Below are 16,501 nucleotides of genomic sequence, written 5' to 3'. Positions count from 1 at the left end.
TTAGAAACTGGAAAGATGATAAAAGATGGCAACAGTTAATGTTACAGGGGTACGGAAAAATGGGCCCACTAATGCAATTTTGGTGGAACTGTGAAGTAGCACAACCATTATGGAAAGCAAGCTGTAATTATACAAATAAGGAATTTAAAGTATCCATCTCTTTGACCCAGATTCCACTGACAGGCATATATCTCAAGAAACTCACTGACAAGAAGAAAGCCTATATATACACCAAAATAATTATAGCAGCACTTTTTTGTGGTAGCAAAGAAATGGAACAAAGTAGAGACCCTTTGTTCAGGTAACAGCTAAACAAATCATGGTACATGACTGTGATGGAATATTACTGTGCTTTAAAAAATGATGAATATGATGAATATAAAAGAAGCATGAAAGACTTAAATGAACTGATGCAGAACACAGAAAACATTCACAAAGACCACAACAATGTAAATTGGAAAGAACCACCACAAAACAATAAAAAAAGTAATGTTCCAAAATTACAAAGAACAAGCATGGTTCCATAAAAGAAATGAGAAGATACCTCCCACTACACTACTACAATGAGGCAGGAGGGCCACAGGTCTGGAACACTGCATATATTCACATATTTTTTGATGTGTTGATTGGTTTGACTGATTTTTTTTCCTTCCTCTTTTAAAAAAAATTGCTTTATTATATGTAATAGCTCTCTTAGAGAGGTAGAGATACAGGTGGACATTAAGGCAATGTATAAACAAAATATGCAAAAATAAATTTTAATATACAAACAAATTTGTATGTTGTACATACATATATTTAACAATATACAAAAATAAATTTTTTTTAAAAAAGAGAAGAAAGGACAGATCCATATATGATGAGGCTCTTCCCAAAGAGGAGGCACATAGTAAGAGGTTAACAAATGTTCTTTCATTCTTACCACATCTGTAAAATGGGGATGATAATTCATAATGCCATCTCAACCAAACTGTTTCGATACAATGACTTTAATTATGGAATCCCTACAGCATCCTTCAAAGCCCAGTTCACGGGCCCACTTCCTGAAGGAGATTTTTTCCTACCGTCCCCAAACCCTACTTATTAGCATTGTCGCCCTCTTTATATTAATGTGTGTGTATATCACCTTGTATTTATTTGCTTCTGTACATGATGTAGCTCCCAAAGAGAATGCAAGCTCCTTAAAGGCAGGACCTACTTCATTTTTTTGTCTTTTTAGCCTCAGCACCTAGCACAGCATTGGACATAGTAAATGTTTTATTACTACTGTTATTAACAATAATAATAAATGTTTGTTGGATTGAACTGAATAACCAAACCCTACCATAACATCACTAAATCCCAATTATTGGTCCTTTCATATGGTTTAAATAGCTGCATTATATAAGGCCGCTCAGTTTTACCTTAAACTATGTATCTGAGGAACCAATTAACCACACTAGATCTAGAGTCTGATATTTGCACTATTTTCCTTAGTTTCCTCCCCTGTGAGGCAGGTTCTTCAAGTATTGTCATCCCCACTTTAAAAGATGAGAAAACCCAGGCTCAGGGCAATCACAGTGACTTACCTTTCATCACAGAGCGACACTCAGAAAAATTCCAAGCCAGGTCACTCTTACCCTGAGTCCTTCAGAGCTGCTACCATAGCGTACTCTAATTCTACACTTTTCTACCTCCATGTCTTGGACCTTGGCCTTCTTCACACCTGGAATTCCCCAGCCCATCATCTAGACCTGCTGAGGGCCTATCATTCTGAAAGATCTAGTTCAAGAGTCCCTTCCTCCTAGATCCCCTCTAGCTACAAGTCATTTTCCCCCTCATTTGAACTCTTACAAGACTTTATTTGTAGTTTTCTTATTCATTCATGGATGTGTGTGTGTGTGTGTGTGTGTGTGTGTGTGTGTGTGTGTGTATCTTTGTGAACATGTCTTATCTGTCAGCAACTCTAAACTCTTCATGGGCAGAGAATGTGTCTGATTCATCTTTACATCATTCACATATAGGAGACAGTCAATAAATATTTGTGAGGTAAGTGAACGAATGAATTACAAACTGCTATAAATGATGCCAAGTAAAACTAACAAAAGATGAAGAAGGAAAAAAAATCAAAATAATGTTCATATTAAAGCTTTCTGAAATTATATTTGGTTTACTTTTCCAATTTAAAAAAAATTAATCTTTGGTAAATTCAACTGACATACCAAATGCCTAAAGACGCTTCAGGTGTGGCCATCAAAATACAGTATAATTAATATACATTAAATATAAAGGAGGGTGGGAAGAAAAAGAGGAGGAATGGATGGAGGGAACGAGGGATAGAGGGAGGGAAGGAAGGAAGGAATTAGATACTTAGAATGATTCAGGCACTGTGCTGAGCACTTTACAAACAGTCTCTCATTTGATGTCCCAGGACATAGGTGCTATTATTATCCCCATTTTACAGCTGAAGAAACTCAGGCAAACAAAGGTTAGGGGACTTGCCCAGGGTCACACAGCTAGTGTCTTTGGCCATATTTGAACTCAGGTCTTCCTAACTCCAGACCCAGTTCTCCATCTGCTGAACCACCTAGTGACCTCCAATGAGAATGTATACAAAGTGCTGAAATTAGAAATAGCTGAAAATTAGATTATCTTCTTTATGCATGAGATTGACAATTTAATACATATAAAATCTGAATTACCCTAAACGATATTTCTAAATTTTCACCTCCCCAGATATCCATGCCGCTGTCATATTGTCCAAGTTCATTGAAATAGTGTCTGTTCATAGCAAATAAGCCTCCTGCCATCGTGGGTGACCTAGAAAAAGAAAATAATCATCATTTTGATTCCATACAAATGGTTATTTTGGAAAATTTTCTTTGCAAATCAGTGTAATTTTGCAGCAACTATCTATAATAAAACTAGAAAACTACTATATAAACAGCAGGCAGCACTGGCACAGTTATTGTCCAGCTATGTGCTTATTGTCCAGTAATCAGACACAACTGAATTTTCCAATTTTTTTATTATAATATTTTTTAAAAAGCTTTCTAAAATTGAATATGCTTCATTTCCTTTTTAAAAAGAATACAATAATCTTTCCTTCATAACTCAGTTTTCCTTATGGGATACTATTCTCTAACACTCTCATGCACTCAGGTCTATTAAGGCACAAAAGGGCTGGTTCTCTCTACAACAGTAAAGGGCCCCAGACTGCAATGCTTTTTGGGTTCTTCTAATTTTTATAGCTTTTCTGTCTCTTCCCCACTCACTGTCAAACTATCAAGCATCTTGCTGCTTCTAAGAACTTGTTTTCCCTTTTAATTTACTATTTTTATTTCCCATGAGTTGACAAAGGAACCAAGACGGTTGGAAAAAACTCTAAAATAGTGACAGAGAAAGAGGAAAGAGGAGAGAGAGAGAGAGAGAGAGAGAGAGAGAGAGAGGGTGTGTGTGTGTGTGTGTGTGTGTGTGTGTGTGGTGTGTGTGTGTGTGTGTGTGTGTGTGTGCACTTTCTAGGGCTTTAGTGCATGGACTTTGAGATATCTTCTGGCTGCTCAGAACACTTTTTTGCTTTACTCCATGCTTTTTCAACTGTGTAGAGAGTTAAAGCTGCAGGGTAAACTACCTTTGGATGCGTGCCGTACTATTACATAACTAAAATGACTTAACAGGCAAGTAAAGTTAAATCATAATAACCCTGATACACTAAACTTCAAGTCATGGACAATTAGTAGGGCTTAGCAAAGGCATACATTTTTTGTGGAATTAAAACAATTCAGGAATATTAGTTATTGATTAACACACTCACATGGACCCAAGTAAGAGGTCCAAATTCTGCAAGTCAGACATCTGTGAAGCTAAGTAAGTACAAATATCTGAAGTGTTTTAGAGTATGATCAAATATGCTTCTGAACATATACACAAACACCTAAAAACCTGCAAAGTGTCTGTCATGTGATGTTACTAAATTTCTCTAAAGACAAATACAAGGGATTTTAGAAACACAAAATGACCACCTGCCCATAATTTCGCTAATACTGAAAGAAATAACTATAAAGTACTTTATTCTTTGCCCTACAACTATATATTCCAAGTTTTCCAATCATAAGGCCAAATCTTACTTGATAGGTGCAATAGCTCCTTCTGGTCCTCCTAACTCAGAAAAGGGAACAAGATCCCATTTAAAGTGTAGACCCCAGTTGAATCCTCCACGAACGATAGGAGATGAGCTGTACATAAGTGTATCAGCACTGATAATATCAATCACAGGGCATACCACCGTCCTATGGTCTTCTTGAATTGGAACCAGCAAAGGTTGCAGCCACATCTTGTTCACCTCACAGTGACTGTCTAGGAACACAAGGACTTCTCCTGGAAAGGTAAAATTATGATAACCTAAGAGCTTTAATTATTATTAATATAACATAATAATGCATTATTATTATTACAATAATCTAATAATCAATTCAGGTCCCAACCCAAGTTAAAATGAATGAAATGCTAAAATCTCATATTCTAAAATATAAATGCCACTCTTATTTATAGCTCAAAATATAATTCTGAATCATTAATTTACTACCTACTGCAAACTTAGAGGCACTATATAACTTAGGAATATCAGTCAAAAATTCATTCTTAATGGTGCTGTTGGAGGAATTTAATTCAAATTTAACTGTCAAGACAAGAACTCAAAGATGCCTTAACATTTCGGTTGTCTGAGATGGCCAAGAATGAAATTATCTCAAATGTAGATAACTAGAAGTTAAACTGTATGTACCAAAACTTTAAAATTATAACCATTTTAACCATAAATCTTTCTAAAATTTAACATATACTTTTTGGCCTTGAAAACATTAAAATATTGAGCATATTTTAAACTTTTTATTAATGATGTTGAACAATTATTATGAACACTATCCTATAGGATAATGTAACCTATCACAAACTATCTACTTTTAATAATTCTCCTAAAAACTTTGAAGATCATATATGCCTCTCGCACCCAACTTTTCTCTCCTTCCCCATGACTAGTACTGCTCCCCATTTCAACAATCTACATCACATTTTATTCCTCTTTCCACCCACTTTTCTTCCTCTAACCTCTTTCAATTTACCTTTTTTTAAAAAAACGTTTTATTGCTGACTTTTTTTCTATCACAACTCCTGCTTCCATCCCAAAACCTGTCCTTTGTAACAAAGAAAAATAACGTTACATATACCTTCAAGTGTGGTTGCTTTCTTGGTTATTTTTCTTTGTTACACTTGAAGGTATATGTAACGTTATGCTCCTGGGATGCCCCATCTCCTCTAACAAGAGAAATGAAATATGTATTATTCACTCTTCCAAGACCAAAATTGGTCAGTGCAATTAACATGAAGTTCAGTTGTCATTAGTGCTGTTTTCACTGACATCATTTGAGTCACTTTAAACATTTTTCCCCTCGTGTTCACTTTACTTCTCTATGTTGTGCTGAAAGGACTTAGCTTTTCTAACCATCACCAGCTGAGGATAATACAGCAGCACAACAAATTAACAAAATTTAAGTGATGGAATTCAATAATATTTCAGTTTTGAACTTTTATTCATTTAATATTGATATGAGAGAAGTCAGATTTTGAGGGCAGCAATTAATAAATAGGATTACCCAGAGAGCATGGCTATGTTAAAATTTTTGACTTCAACTTCTCAGCTTTACATAGACCAGAAAAGTTTCTGAATCATGCTTAGGTCAAGGAACATCTTGTATTACTCAGCTAAATCTTACCTCTTCTATCAGAAACAGGGGAGGCATTTTAGGACTCTAAACTATAATCTGTCATACCCCCCTGCACTAAAAGGAAAATATCTCTGATACATTAATGGTCATTTTTCAACAAGAAAAGCATATATACCTGTAGCATGAGCTGCTCCAATCATTCTTCCTCGAATCAATCCCTCTCGTTTTTCATTTCTTACCACTTGAATTTTTCCAGGGAGATATTTCTGGACATACTCATCTAGCTCTCCCTTCAAATCATCTGAAATACACAAATAATTACTTTTTCTTTATTACATTTCTAAATTTATTTTTAAAAATGTAGAGGCTCAATTTTTAAGACCATTTGGTCTTTTATTCTGTGTATTACAAAAGTAAAAAATATAAGTAAATCTCAAAATACTAAGATATTTATCAATATTTGTGAATACTTTAACATAAGTTATTACAACATCCTTCAATGAAAAGTTAAGTGGAACAGTCTTTTCATTTTGGAATTATTTTATCATTCACTGAAATATATCAATTTTAATGAACTTTTAATTAAATATTCAATTATTGAATCGAATATCATTTGCACTAATCCACTGAGTGGACTAATATCAAATATCATTATGGAAAAATACTCAAAACTTCAACCACTCTGTAATTCACTGCTTCTCTTATAATTAAGAAGACACTGCTCACTAACTGTGTGAGACTCTGGGCAAGTCACTTAACCCCAACTGCCTCACCAAAAAAAAAAAAAAAGAAGATGACAACACTGGCCCAGGTAAGTTTTTTTAAGTAAATTTTATTACAGCTAAAAAAATTCTATTTAAAAATAATGACATAAGAGATATAAAGGTTTACGTTATTAATCGAGATGAGAAATGCTAAGCCTTAAGTTATCTTATGAGATATCTCATAAATCAATAAAAAATAATCATTAATTATTAAATACCTACTATATACCATGGTAGGCTCTGGGATATACAAAGACTAAAAGTAAAACAGTCCCTGCCTTGGAAGAATATACAGTCTTGCCTGAACAGATTATACATACACATACATACACACACACACACACACACACACACACACACAGAAAGATAAAAGATACAAAACTGACACAAAGTTACTTGGGAGGGGGGAGACTAGTGGGATCAGAAAGGCTTCATATACAAAGTGACACATGCTGAGCCTTGAAGGAAATTAGGATTCTGACAGGAGGTGAGAAGGGAGGGCATTATAGGTATGGGGGACACACAGCGCAAAGGCACGGAGGGAGTATGCCATGTATGCAGCATAAGAAGATCACTTGGCTGGATCATGTGGGCCTGAAGGAAACTAATGTGTAATAACATCCAGCTGCACTGGCCCACATGTTCCTCACATACAAAATTCCATCTTCCAACCCCATGCCTTTTAGCTAGTTGTCTGCCATGCCTGGCAAACTCTTTCTCCTCACCCTAACCCTTACCTTCCATGGCTTTCATCAAGACTCAGGCAAAACCCATGCTGGGCAAGAGGTCTTTTCACTTTCCCCTCTACCATAAGTCTCTTGTCTCGGCAATAACCTTCCATCACACACACACACACACACACACACACACACACACACACACACACACGTATATGGATGTGTATATATATATGGATGTGTATGTATGTATGTATGTGTAAAAATTATATGCACACATGCACATAACTCTGTATATATCTTATAGGTACATAATTATTTGCATGCTGTCTCTCCTACTCAAATATGAGCTCCTAGAGAGAAGGGACTGTGCTATTGCCTTTCTTTGTATTCCAAATGCTTAGCACAGCGCCTGGCCCATGGAAAGTATTTTAATAAATGCTTATTCACTTGCTTGACTTAATGTGGCTGATTAATTGACAAACAGAGGAATTTATATTTTATTCTAGACGTAACAGAGGTGATAGTAAAGTACTGTAGTTTACTGAATAGAACATTGGCATGGTTACACTGAACACTTTGGGGGAAATGTACTGTTTAACTGCTTGGGAAGGGTTTACTGGAACGGGTAAGGTTGGAGACAAAAAAGAGTGGGTGACAATAATTCAGGTGAAAGGTGATAAGAGGCCAAATGAGGGTAATCTAAGTGGAGAAAATTGGATGATGAAAGAAATTTTGTGAAGCTAAAAATGAGAAAAAACTGTGCTGAGTGGAAAGGTGAAGTCGTATGAAGACGTAAGGTTATGAACTTGGGTAACTGGAAGGATGACAATGCCTTCCACAGAAACAGGGAAGAAAAGGGTGAGGTTTGGGGAAAAGAAAAATGAGTCCAGCTTTATACAAAATGCATTTGAAATGTCTATAGTGCATCAAGTTCAAAATGTCCAGCAGGCATTTGAAGCTCAAGTATCAGCATTTGAATGAAAAATAAAACAATCAACAAGCATTTATTAAAGGCCTACTAAGTGTGCAGCCCCAGTTTTCCCAACTTACCAGTATTTAACTGGAAAGTCAGGCAATTAATCAACATTCAACAAATCATTAATAATCAAAATCAGTAAAATCAATTATTAAGCTACTATGTGCCATCTGCTGGGGATACAGTCCCTACACTCAAGAAACTCGCATTCTAATGGAGAAGACGTGTATACACTAGAACGTGTGTGTGTGTGTGTGTGTGGAGGGAGAAAGCATCTCAGGGATAGGGGACGAGAGTACAAAGGCACGGAGACAAGAACGTCATGACTGAGGAGTGTGTGGAGCAGTACAATGTGTGATATGATTAGAAAGGTAGATGGACACCAGGCTGAAAAGAATTTTAAATGGCAAAGAGAGGCGTTTCCATTTGATCCATGAGGTAACAGAGTGTCTTTGGGGTTTACTCCACATCATTTCACATTTCTCATGTGGAAGGAATTGGGTCACATTCTCATCATTCCTTCAACAGAGATAAGTAAGCATCCAAGGTGTTGTAGAGATGCATTGGTTAAGTTCCTCTCCTCCAGAAGCGGATAATCTCTAAGTTCCAATTTCTCCATTCTGCCTCCACTACCACATATAATGCGCATTTATTTGCCTTGAGCTTTGACTTCTCACTTACCTAATTGGCACCCAAAGAAACCACCCCCTCCTCCAGTTCTCAGCCAAGCTCTTCATTTAGACAGCCCACTAGCTGTTATCAGAAGCAGTAAGAAGCCCCACATATTTCTCTTATCTCCAACCCTACAGAAGAGAGACTTCAATTACCTGACAGTTTTTCTTTTCAATTCTGTTCCAAGTTATGTATCCTAAAGCATGGATAATCTGTCTGACTTTCAGGATCTTTTTAAAGGGCAGATATGAGTCTGCTAAGCAGAGGTAATAAGAACTAAGAAAAAGCCCAGCTTTTTCCATTTCTCTTCAATGTGTATGTTTTTGCTACTTCCGACTATTTAGGGTTGCTCTCTTGTAGATCTCTTCTGTAACTACTCATAGTTTTCTAAACAAGGCACTTCCCAAGTTGCAAACATTTGATTTATGAGTGACCCATATGTACAAAGGGCAGACTGCATGTCCCATACTCAACCCCACCAGCCCTAAGACAGTCAAAACCTAGCTGCTTAGAAGAGTAGCCAAGCTGTCCTGGGCTAATGATGTCAACTGGTGGAAACTCTGGGGAACTACTTGACTCTAATAATTTCTTCTCCTTTCTTCACCCTCTTAGAAATTGGGCACAATCTCCCCTTAAGAACCTTCCCCCACTTTCACAGCTCATAGCTCAATTAGTTCCACTTTAAAGCAGTTTTTTTCCTACAAATACGTGTGTGTGAGACAACCCCTATCTTCCTTCCCTTCTCTCTTGTCCAGTCACCTGAGGAAAACTTCTCTCCCATTCTTCCATCTCTGAACCAAAAATCAATCGTATCTGTAGGGTTGTTTAAAAAGTGAAATAACAAATGAAGGAAAATGAAAGTCATAAGTTTTCAAATAAGTTGGACATGATTAATAGTACCATCATCATACCCTTGAAGCTGTTCATGCATTCCCTTCAGAATACCCACAAAAATTTCTATCTACTTTATATTTTAAAATTAGAAGACATTTAAAGTCATAGAAATCACAGACCAATACCTTCCTCATACTATCCTAATTAATCTATTTTTCTCAAGCAGCATGACTGCAATTAAACAGAAAATATGCCTCACTCAGTGTTATTGATATGTTTTATTTAATTACTTCTACTGTTTTCATGGCAACTATATGGTATTCAGCAATATTATGGGTTAAAATAAGCTTCTAAGGGCTAGCTAAGAAACTAACCAAACTTTACAACATTGTATCATGGTAAAATGAGTTAAAAATTGCAAAGAGGTAACTCATAAATGACCTTTTGAAACAAAACCCATTTGTAAGTTAAAAATTGCCTATGGCAATTCAGAACTGCAGCAACAATTTCAAGCACTGAACATGGATAACAGAATTTGTCCATAGGCTAAACTACTCCAATTTCCTATTAAAACTATGATATATTCAATGGTTAGAATATTTAAATATAGATAACTCTATTGGAATTTTGTGCATAGCAATAGTATTCAGTTGCGTGCATGACTGTCACTATTGTTGAAAGAAAAAAGAAAATTCCAGGTATTATTAGTACTGCCATCTTAGATTAACAACATCTATTCCTTATGTAGGAATATAGTTATATAGTTACACTCACCAAATTCACTATTGTCATCTACCAAGATAATTTCATGAAGGAGATGGGTTGGTGTTCGATCTATGACACTATGCACTGTCCGAAGTAAGGCAGAAAAGGCTTCATTGTAGAAACAAATCACAATACTGGCAGCTGGAAGGTCAATTGGATATGACTTTTCTTTACATCTGCAGACATAATTATAAGACAACTGTGAATTTAAAAAACCTTACATATTTCAAGATATTTTTCATCACCTACTTCATGAATCTACTTGTCACGTTCTCCATTTCCTTGCTTTCATTCATTCTTATCATATCATATGAATGAATGAAGCATATCATGAATGCTTCCATTCATTCTTAGAAGCACATAGGGAAACAGAGGGAAATAATCCACAAGTCTATGTGATTTTTTCTAGCATTCTTATATTTTATTTTTTTCCTCTTTGGCCTGTTCTCTGTCTTGTTCTGAAAACTTTGGTATAGTTAAAATATATAGAAGAGTACATTAAAAATTACATTAAATGGGAGAAGGCAGAAATTTGCTGGCAACATGAGCGAAACTACAGTGGAATTGTTGTGGAACAAGTAGTCAGCATACTTTTTGTGTGGAAACTGTAGAAGTTTCAAAAGGAAAATAAATGAGAAAAATCTAACTTTAAAAATTCACTTTTAGCAGATGGTCAACTTCATGTCTAACAATTCTAAAAAATGAAATAAAAATGGAACTAATAAAAATTCTAAGATAAATGATTAAAACCAATTTAACTTAAAATTTTAAAAGTGTTGACTAAGAGGATGCCCATCAATTGGGGAATGGCTGAACAAGTTCTGGTATATGAACGTAATGGAATACTATTGCGCTATAAGAAATGATGAACAGGCTGACTTCAGAAAAATCTAGAAAGACTTGTATGGTCTGATCCTGAGTGAAGTGAGCAGAACCAAGAGAACGTTGTACACAATAACAGCCACGTTGTGCGATGACTAATATTGATAAACTTAACCCTTCCTAACAATACAAGGATCTGAGACATCTCCAAAGGATGCTATCCACATCCAAGGAAAGAACCATGGAACTTGAAGGCAGATCGAAGCATACTATTTGCTATTTTTTTCTCTTCTGTTGAGTTTTGTTTCCTCTTTCTATTGGTTCTAATTCTTACTTTCCACATCACTAATGTGAAAATACGTTTAATAGGAATGTATATGTATAGCCTATATCAGATTGTATGCCATCTTGGGAAGGGTGGTGGGGAGGAAGGGAGAGAAAAAATTTAAACTCAAAAGCATATGGAAGTGATTGCTGATAAATCAAAATAAGTTAATAAAAAAAATGTTGACTAAGTAGATCTTTATTATTAGTATGGCAGTAGATGGGGAAAAGAAGGGAAGAGCAACAAAGCTCAATATGAATGGATCTTGCTCCTCAAGGAGCTTTCCAAATGATGAGGGGAGAGGGTAAATATTTACAAATATGCATGAACAAAGGAAAATGTGATAAATTCAAAGAAAACAAAACAAAGAAAAGAGTCATGAGGAATTTGAGGTGCAAATAATAACTTTCGGTTTGAGATGAGTCAGGGAAGACTACATGGGAGAAATGGCACCTAAGCTGGGTCTGAAAAGAAGACAGGCACTTCAAAAGCAGATGATGGGAAGGGACAGGGAAGAGCCCTCTCCGGGCATCATGGAGAGAATAAGGAAGCAATGGCACAAAGATGAGAGAGAGCAGGATGAGAACAGGAAAAAGAGAAATTTAAGGTCAAAGTCAAATGGTGCAGGGTCTTGAAATCCAAAATCAGTATTATAAAATATACTCAGTAAGCAATAAGCAATCTCCTCTGAAGGTTTTTAAGTAGAATTATATGATCAAAAGAAGACCAAATATGTTTATGTGGCATTTGAATGCACATTAAAATTCCACATCTTCTAAAGACATCAATACGGAATTTATTAACCTGCACCTAGATTAGGCTTAAAACTGGCCTCCTTTTCATCAAAGATAATGTAAATTAATAGTGGAATCAAGATTTTATTGAAAATTGGAAAAACACAAGAGAAAACACACATTGTTCCTTTAAAAGTGGACTCAAGTGAGATAATCTATGTTTCGCAAACCTTAAAGCATGATATAAATGCTAGTTATTATAACTCATAATAATCACAAATAATTCTTAATTATTAAAGCAGGTCATTTTAGGCATACAGCAGGCAACAACATTTCATTAGCATTATCTAAGTTGCTTTATGTTGTTTTAGGTAGAGCAAAGCCCTATTTTTATGCATTACCATTTCAATGAAAATCAAAATTTAATGGAATGAAGAAAGGAAACAAACTTATTCCAGGGCCAAATTTCATGTTTCCTCAACTGTAAAATAAGGGTGCTCTATGAGAGTGTCAAGAAAGTCTCTCCCAGTGCTAGAGCCTATGTTCCTATGAATATTAATATTAACAATAACAACAACACTGATATGGTGCTTTAAAATTTGGAAAATTTTACACATATTTACATATGTTTCAGTCTCAAACAAGCCTGCAGAGCAGGTACTATGAGTAATATTATCCCCATTTTATTGTTTAGGAAACAGGCTCAGGAAGGTAAAAGTGAATACAATCACCTGTAATTTCAAATCTGCCTTTGTCACAGCAATGAAGAAATTCTAGATATTTCAATAATTTTCAGAAGTCAAAATAAGTTTTAACATCAAGTTTCTATTGTTTACTAGTTAGGTTTCCTGATTGTCAAAGTTTTCAAAGTAATATTCACCCTGTCTCTCCTTAGTCTAAACAGGCAGCTAAGACTTCTGCTTAGGTTTATCACTCTGCATATCTCATTTTCATAACAAAAGTTTACTTTTCCTCATCTTATAAGCAGACAGGAATTCCCTCATCTACCTTATTCCTTTTCATCCCTATGACATTGTTGATTCTGATTTTTATTTTTTGTCTAACCTTCTAAATTATAAACTTGATTAACAACAAAAAAATTCTAATAAAGAAAATGAAATTTTAAAATAACAACTTACATGAAGCCATAAAATATCTATTATTAGAGAAGTTTTTAAATTTTTAAATTTTATTCTTGTGATTTGTTGGGTCATGCTAAGTTAAACATCTACAAATTTCTTCCCAATCTCTGAAGTCTTTTCATGGATAAATTGTTCATCCTTTTGGGGAGGGGGGGCAGAGAGACAGTTTTCTATATTTTTGGCTTGGTTTGTTTAAAAGAATGATCTCAACTCATTCCCAGGAGAATGTAAATTCCTTTAGGACAGGAACTTTATCACCTTCCTTTTTTTATCTCTAGCACCTAGCACATGCCTCTAGCAGGCACATGAGAGATGCATGAATTGAAAAATTGGTTTCTTTTAAAAAAAAAAAAGAAGATCCTATGCTTCACACATGCCTGCCTCTCAATTAGTAAAAAAGAATTTCATTTTTCTGTATCACACATTTATGATTTGGGTGTATTATCACCTTAGAACACAAGCTGTTAGAGGACAAGAAAAACATTGTGAATAAGCTCTGAAACTATTCATACTTCATGGGCTCTCAAAACGACTGAAGACCAAGTTACTATAGTAAGTGAATCTTAGATTGTGGTTGAGTTCACATCTGAGTGGAGATAAAGATAATAATAGCTCACATTTCTATAGCACTCATGAGAAGACTAAGATGCAAAGAACAGATGAATTGTTGGTTTCTTATTAGAATGGTAAAAATGAGTCTCAGAGAGGTTAAGGAACTTGCTTATGATTACAAAGGTATTCACAGGTAGGGCAGGCCTCAAATCCAGATGTTCTGACTCCCAAGTCCTTCATTCTCTCTACTACACAAGCCAACCCACCTCTCACATTGAGCAAAGAACAAACAGCACCTGTTTTCGTGTGTTTTTTAACATACACCAGAATATCACCATGACATGAAGAACAAGTTGACAAAATTATTGCTTATTATGCAAATAACTTCCACTTTACTTATTTGCTTCTGGTTCATCAACATTTACTCTAAGTTTAATTTAACTAGTTTTTTGCCATTCCTCCCTACATTTCTTGGATGGCAAAAAAACAAAACAAAACCAACTTTATATTTCATAATTTATGCAGTAGCTTAACATTCAATCTAAGGAATGAATCCTCCTTTAAATTAAACTCATACTGTGTCCTGAGAGTTCATTAGTTTTACTTCTTACTCTTGTAATATGACCTGGAAAAACTGTTTATTCATGTATACTTTTGACTTTTCATCTATTTGTTATTTTAAAATAAATCCAGTAAGCTCTAAATCATGATATTACAAACTCAGATCATCTGGCTTCCGTTATTAGAGGTCTGAAAATCTGTTTTAGGAAGCACCTAATATACTATAATATTTGGATAAAACTGCCATATTTTAATACTATTTTCATGGCGTCTTAAAATGGACACTAAAGCACAAATTAAATTGTTTTAACAGAAATTAGTATGACAAACATACTCTGCATTCCTTGTATCTGGCACATCTCTATGGTAGCCCAAGCGGTTACTGATAAGTAAATTAAAGGCATGCTTCTGATAGCCCAAGTCTCTCAATTCCTGATCTCTTTCATTAAAAATCATACCTGTAACAGAAAGAAGTTAAAGTCAGTATATCATGTCTAGAAAGGATTATTGGTTCTACTATAATAGACCAAAAATATAACAGGAAAATTAACTCATTCCATTATAACAAGGTATCAGCCATGTTCTTTGGATCTAAGCTCCTCCAGTTACAAAAAGATGAATTAAGGTTAGAAGTGAAATCTTGTCCAGCAAGTTATTCAGCAACATACAAATATAACCAACTGCCTGTTCACCAGATATATTCTAAAAACATCTGGTCATACCTAGAAGACAAACCTTTTGATCACCAAGGTAAAGCATTTTTCCTAATACACAAAATTGTGCCTGTTTTCATTAATATGTAGAGGTGAGGAAATTTCTTCTACTAACGCAGTTTAGCAACTTCTCTGCAATGCATAGGCTTAGAGAGTTGCCTCGAACGATGATTTGTCCACAGCCACATAGCTAGCATGTGTTAAGAGACAGGACTGGAATCCAGGTCTTCCTGACTGCAAGGACAACTCTCTATCCACAACAGCACACCACCTCGTATATAAAACAATATATGAAATACTGACCACAATTATTTAGTTCTAAGATCATAGAGCTTCAAGGGACATCAAGAGTTCATTGGTTAAAACTTCTATCTCAGGTTCAGGCACTCTCAAGAATGTGTTCCTAGTGTGACTTTCAATCTCCTTGGAAAAGGGAGACTCCTTAATTTCAGCCTTATACAATTAAGAAGGTTTTCCACATACCTGATAAAATGTTATGTAATTTAAAGAGGAGCATACTCTTTCTGGACTGGTGGCCAGAGTTAAGGACAAGTGTGAACTGAGGCAGAGAAAAATAAACAGAATCTGCGGGCTATGCAGATTGTAACATGACCACCATAACAAGAAAAGCAACACTGAAAGACCAGAATGCCAATCAACATAGTGACAAATCATTACTCCAGGAAGCTGAAGGTGAAGCAAGACTCCAACCTTTTCAGAAGGAAATTAGGGGACTAGAGGTACAGAATAAGGCATATATTTTAAGACATGGCCAACATATTGATTTATTTTGCTTGCTCATACTTATCTGTTATAAAGAAGGACAAAGGGGAGAAGGAATGGGTATCATTGGAAAAGGGGGAAAGGAATAAGTATTTATATAGCAATTACTATGCGCAGGCACCATGCTAAGTGCTTTACAAATATCATCTCATTTGATCTTCACTACAACCCCATGAGGTAGGTGCTATTTTTATCCCACTTTACAGCTGAGGAAACTGAGGTAAACAAAAATTAAGTGACTTGCCCAAGGTCACACAGCTAGTAAGTGTCTGAGGTTGGACAGGAATTCATGACCCAGGGCTCTATCTAGTTTGCCACCAGCTGCCTCAATGGGAAGTAATAGTGATGAAAGAAAGAAAGAAAGAAAGAAAGAAAGAAAGGAAGGAAGGAAGGAAGGAAGGAAGGAAGGAAGGAAGGAAGGAAGGAAGGAAGAAAGAAAGAAAGAAAGAAAGAAAGAAAGAAAGAAAGAAAGAAAG

General features: G+C 35.4%; 1 protein-coding gene across 1 annotated transcript in view; it reads right to left on the bottom strand.

The window, feature by feature from the left end:
• Window positions 1-16,501, bottom strand: part of LOC114027186 (polypeptide N-acetylgalactosaminyltransferase 11) — a 74,328-nt gene that overhangs the window by 15,397 nt on the left and 42,430 nt on the right. Inside the window, exons 3-7 of the mRNA XM_027841132.1 lie at window positions 14,864-14,987; window positions 10,403-10,569; window positions 5,878-6,003; window positions 4,107-4,356; window positions 2,682-2,799 (exon numbers count right to left, since the gene is read on the bottom strand). Of these exons, the coding sequence (XP_027696933.1) occupies window positions 2,682-2,799; window positions 4,107-4,356; window positions 5,878-6,003; window positions 10,403-10,569; window positions 14,864-14,987 (785 nt within the window). The remainder of the gene's footprint in view (window positions 1-2,681; window positions 2,800-4,106; window positions 4,357-5,877; window positions 6,004-10,402; window positions 10,570-14,863; window positions 14,988-16,501) is intronic.

This window comes from Vombatus ursinus, unplaced genomic scaffold, assembly GCF_900497805.2.
Source record: "Vombatus ursinus unplaced genomic scaffold, bare-nosed wombat genome assembly UNPS02014852.1, whole genome shotgun sequence".
Taxonomy (NCBI): Eukaryota; Metazoa; Chordata; class Mammalia; order Diprotodontia; family Vombatidae; genus Vombatus; species Vombatus ursinus.
Note: the sequence above shows the minus strand (reverse complement) of the source record. Positions and strands in the feature narration are given on the sequence as shown.